The sequence below is a fragment of the Sinocyclocheilus anshuiensis genome, unplaced genomic scaffold (assembly GCF_001515605.1).
Source record: "Sinocyclocheilus anshuiensis isolate Anshui unplaced genomic scaffold, SAMN03320099.WGS_v1.1 scaffold3625, whole genome shotgun sequence".
Taxonomy (NCBI): Eukaryota; Metazoa; Chordata; class Actinopteri; order Cypriniformes; family Cyprinidae; genus Sinocyclocheilus; species Sinocyclocheilus anshuiensis.
This window is the reverse complement of record NW_015556028.1, coordinates 3,180-8,781: the sequence shown is the minus strand read 5'-3', so window position 1 is coordinate 8,781 and position 5,602 is coordinate 3,180. Positions and strand designations below refer to the sequence as shown.

General features: G+C 35.5%; 1 protein-coding gene across 1 annotated transcript in view; it reads right to left on the bottom strand.

The window, feature by feature from the left end:
- The window catches only part of LOC107676150 (uncharacterized), a 6,100-nt gene extending 3,153 nt beyond the window's left edge, over positions 1-2,947 (bottom strand). Inside the window, exons 1-2 of the mRNA XM_016470671.1 lie at positions 2,857-2,947; positions 555-953 (exon numbers count right to left, since the gene is read on the bottom strand). Coding sequence (XP_016326157.1) covers positions 555-953; positions 2,857-2,896 — 439 coding nt within the window. The 5' untranslated portion in view covers positions 2,897-2,947. The remainder of the gene's footprint in view (positions 1-554; positions 954-2,856) is intronic.
- Positions 2,948-5,602: the final 2,655 nt, after the last annotated feature.

Sequence of the window (5,602 nt, the reverse complement as noted above, 5' to 3'; positions counted from 1 at the left end):
ATATATATATATATATATATATATATATATAGGAGAGTTTAAGTATGTTTGTAATTTGATGCATCTAATTGAAGAAGGTTTTGTTTACTGACCAAATACAAAGAAGCATGTCTCCACTAAAGTGTACAATTCAGGGTAAGAAGTGAATGTAATGTTATCCTTTTTGAAGTCAAACAATTGTTGTTGTTTTTTTCACTTGCAATGTCTTTATATTTTAATAGATTTTGGTAAAAAAAAAAAAAAACTTTACTGACTAAACAGTAAACCTTAAAAATGCACTTCTCATTTCATCATTATCTCATTACTAATATATTTTTTTTAACTAAAAAAACCTAAATTAAACTAAAAGCAAGCCAATGGAATTTGAATTTGGTTTTAAACATGATTTTGTCGTTTAATGTGTAAATTATGAAAACCGTGACAGATCAGTTTGTACAGTAAATGTCCTCATGGAGATATGAACATTAATCTACAAAGAAAGAGAGTAAACAGGTCTGAATGTCACTGTTCAATAAGCAAAAATTGTTGACAGTTAATAACTTTGAGTGACTCACCACTGACAGTCACATTGAATTCTTTTATGGCGTCGCCAAGGTTACTTTTTGGGATGATTTTTGTGCTGTTACATATGGGCTTTCTTTTCAATCTTTGGCTGGTGCCTGTGCTGTTGCTTCTGATTATCTGTGCTTCGTAACGTCCAGCGTGTTCAGGTTTGATGTTAGTGATGATCAGAGATCCAGTCTCAAAGTCCACCTTCAGTCTGTCTTTGAATCTCCCACCTTCACCATCATACGAACAACTGTTACTGGGATCTCCATTGATCTGAGCTATGAGAGTGTTGTTAAAATACCACCGCATTGTATCATGTTGCTGTTTGGTAACACCTGTGCTTAGAGTGACAGGATCTCCCTTCATAGCAGACAATGACGTCACCTTATCTGTATCAGCACACTCTGCAGAAACAAATTAAATTACGTTATTTTTGTGAATGAAATTATTCATAAATGACTTTGATCTCAACAAATGACAAAACAGATTAAGAGACAAGTTTGTGAACAGATACGTATATCTTATCATGGCTTTCTTTTTTATATTTAAAACCTCATCTGATACAGAGATCTTAATAAAAATATTATAATGAAGTATTCTTTATCAGAGTTCAGAACATAGAATGCAGAGTCCTTCACTGTAATACAGGAAGCATTTTTAAAATACATTCAAGATACAAAATACAAAAATCGTGGAAAATGTTTTTAATCAACTTTTTCAACTTTAGTTAATATTGCAATAATGAATTATTCACTTAGTTATCACCAGTTGTAGATCCACTTATGAAGTTAGCAAGATTTTCTCATCAAAACATCGTAATTTAGAAGTAATAGGCTATTTTCTGTCCCATTCACCCTCTTTCTGAAACAGGCTATTTCTAAAGGTTTGCTGCATTCAAAACTTAACTACATGCCCACTGCTATGATTGCGTAAGAGTTTTGCATATTTAAATAAGTTTCTGTGCACTGCCATTCCACATGTAAATAAAACTTGAGATGTTGAGAAATGGCATCTGGTGAATTCAGCAGACAACAAACCTACACCTATACCAAGGATACTCCAGCCTGCGACAGATTAGTAATTACTCATATTTATTTAAAAATAAGGCAATGCTAAAGCTGTTTCCCACAACATTCTTGTAATACTCAGAGGAATCTCTATTGTTTTTTTGTTTTGTTTTTTGCTCAAGTAATCCTGTGTTTGCCTGTTTCCTATTTCCTCTTCTGCTACTACATGCACAAATAAGTGGGCTGGGCTAAAGAAGCAATGATGTAGAAGTAGGCTTTGATCTTCTGCACAGATGGCCTTTTGTCGCACTATTATGCCATACTTCAGGTGCACAAACAGGGCAACTTTTTGAGCAATGTTGCCAAAAATGTTTTTTGGGCACTTTCCCATTGAGAATGGCAACACATTTATATCTGGATAGATTGTTTGTGGGCACTGTGTCTCACCTCGTTGCCTGTTGACGGCAACATTGCTCAAAAAGTTGTCCTGTGTATGATCACCTTTAGACAAAATACGAAACGAGCTATTCTGGTAGCTTGGTTTCAATAAAACCTGTTTTTGGACTAAAAAGGAAGCTTACAGGATGTTTTTATAGTATAATGACCTCTTATGTCAAAAGACAATAATTTAATAATAATTTGGGTAATAACAAAGACTATAGATATACAAAGACAGTTCTCCGGTTCCCATACCTGAAACTTGCGCTTATGACTTCACATGTGCATTGGCTGGTCTAGCCTGAAAAACGGGTTTTTGTTTTTGTTTTTACATTATTTGAGCATAAGGAACAACATTGGGACAGTTCATTTCAGATTTTGTTGCTGATTTGAAATATGTAATTTAATTGCGAAAATGTAGTACAACGCAATTTTTACAACGCAGTTACAACGTTCCAATCTGCACAACTGGAATTTAAACCTGGTTAGTGTCTTCTGCTAGTTAACAAAGCATTAAAAAAACACTATCTAAACTGGTAAATAACAGATTGGAGATTAAAATAATAGCAGATTTGTCTCATTTTAAATGAATACTAAAAACTGAGTTAAAATATTTACTTTTACTATGGTAAAATAAATATTCAGCGATATCATCAAAATATTTTTTAATTTTGGCACATCTCTATAGTGTTGATATGGCAACCAGTAAATGCCGTGAATTTGGTTATGCTAGCATGTGTCCCATTCAATTGTACAATCTGACAAGACTATTAAATTGTACAGTGTGTACCTGTTTTAAGTTATTGAGACCACTGTTGTAATTTCTGCAATCTAGGCTACTTAAAGGCTCTGCATTACTTACTTAATGAAACGGAAAGGAGTACAAAACAGACTGTCTTCATTTCTCTGTCTTTTTCAGTCGACCTCACGGTTGCCGCTATGGCTGCACACAGTAAAATGGTCTACTTTAGTTATGAGCCCGAGGATGGATCACGTGAAGCGAATCGCGTGTGCTCGACCTGAAGCAGCATGCAAAGCACGCCGGCAGGTATGGAAGGCCAGAAAGGCCAAAAACAGTGAATTTTAACATGTCAACACCTTAAATACGCATATACGCGTGAAATACGCGTTAAATACATGTTGTTTGCGCGTGAAAAATCAGCGCGTTAAATACCGTATTCAACACCTATATAATAATAGCAGATTTGTCTCATTTTAAATGAATACTAAAAACTGAGTTAAAATATTTACTTTTACTATGGTAAAATAAATATTCAGCGATATCATCAAAATATTTTTTAATTTTGGCACATCTCTATAGTGTTGATATGGCAACCAGTAAATGCCGTGAATTTGGTTATGCTAGCATGTGTCCCATTCAATTGTACAATCTGACAAGACTATTAAATTGTACAGTGTGTACCTGTTTTAAGTTATTGAGACCACTGTTGTAATTTCTGCAATCTAGGCTACTTAAAGGCTCTGCATTACTTACTTAATGAAACGGAAAGGAGTACAAAACAGACTGTCTTCATTTCTCTGTCTTTTTCAGTCGACCTCACGGTTGCCGCTATGGCTGCACACAGTAAAATGGTCTACTTTAGTTATGAGCCCGAGGATGGATCACGTGAAGCGAATCGCGTGTGCTCGACCTGAAGCAGCATGCAAAGCACGCCGGCAGGTATGGAAGGCCAAAAAGGCCAAAAACAGTGAATTTTAACATGTCAACAACACCTTAAATACGCATATACGCGTGAAATACGCGTTAAATACATGTTGTTTGCGCGTGAAAAATCAGTGCGTTAAATACCGTATTCAACACCTATATAACGTGTTACATATGCTTAAATAGGCCTGAAATATGTTAAAAATCAATTGACCACTGATTGGCCAAATTCACCACATGACAACAATGACGTGTGTTTCTAACATCTTCAAATCCAATACTGCTCATAAATCTGTGTTTTTAGAACATTAAAAGCTTTTTTACTGTAGTCGCAATGTTATATTGAGTCACGTATATCATGAAAGCATATACACCCCCACTTTATTAGTATTTAAATAGTATATATTTACGTTGAACTTTATTCTTGAACAGATGGCGCTGTATTAAGCAGTATATAAAAAGTGTTTCTGTTGCTCATGAAAACATTTCTGAAACGTCTGTGTATTTGACAAATATTGCATTTAATTCACTTCATCTGTGATAGAGTATGCAAACACCGCGCGAGCGTCACTAACGGGAGCAGAAAGTGTCCGGCTTGACGGCTCCGTTTTCAACTCCGCCCCCGACTGCAAGCGGCCACTCTCGTTGACTGCCGTCTGTAGCGGTGCTTCAAGTTGAACGCACCTTATATCTGTCTTTGGAAAACAACGTGAGCTTTTTTTTTTGTGCTTACATTTACAGCTATTGCCAGCAGGTGCTACCTCTTTGAAAAAAATACCTCTTTTTGTTCAGAGATTATGCACTCATCTGACAAACAGTAATTAGGTACACAGGTGATGTTATCCATTTAAATGAATTTAAAGACTTAAAGTATTTAAATATGGTATTTAAGACTTTATATAAGATTTTCAGGATTACAATGAGAGCTTGTACTCAGGTCAGGACAGGTATAAGAACTTGATTTGGCTTTCCTGACAGCAGAAGTATTCTACTGTACTAAAGTCCTAGGCCACCCTGAAATTGTATCTGTGAAATGATTAGGTAATTTGTTAAAGCACTTCATAACATTTAAGTAAACATATAAACATAACAATACTCTGTTTTTTTTTTAGAACCACACACATATAGTTTATGCAGTATCTGCAAGTAATCAGGATTGTTACCGAGAAGCCTATTGTACACTTCATAACAGCTAGAATTAATTGTATGGCTGCTTTTGTGACAGTTTATATGCTGGTTTAGCAATGTGACAGACTTGATTGGCTTACTGAAAGTACTATAAGGCTAGGACAGAAGACTAATTGTACTGCAAACTGCTCAAGGACCTATTCCAGGAAGGTAGCTGAACAAACTCAGGGTTACAGGAAAAGTTTTGAGTTGACAAAACCAAACCAATGCAATCAGGCTTTGTTGATGTCATGAAGCAGCTCATGAACTTTCTCTGTCAACTTCGACCTTAAAGGTATAACCAAACCCCTGCAACAACTCAGTGTTGGCCTTGTTGAGGGGGTGGCGGGTTTCAAACCTAACCAGCAGTTTACTCAAATGAGACTGTGCTATTTATGCTAGCTCATTTTTTTCAGTTCCCCAGTTACTTTACCTTCCTCAAGCACTGACAGAACACAAACTCTGACTGAGCCAGGCCAGTTGACATCCAACTTTTGATCAAACATTCATACAAATCATCTACATGATAAAATGTAAAGTAGGTAAGTGTGTTAATATATTCATTTATATTCTAAATCAAAACTGATGTCACTGAAAGCTCACATGTACAATAGAACTACAGTACAACAGACTTTCTATTCACAAAACCAGCCTCATGTTGTTTTAGAGCTGTGAATGATTGCAACTGTAATGTCTGATTACTTATTCTTAGGGAATTAATTATTATTAATTCATTCAAGTTTTGAGAGGACTCGAATCGGAACATTCGAAGTCA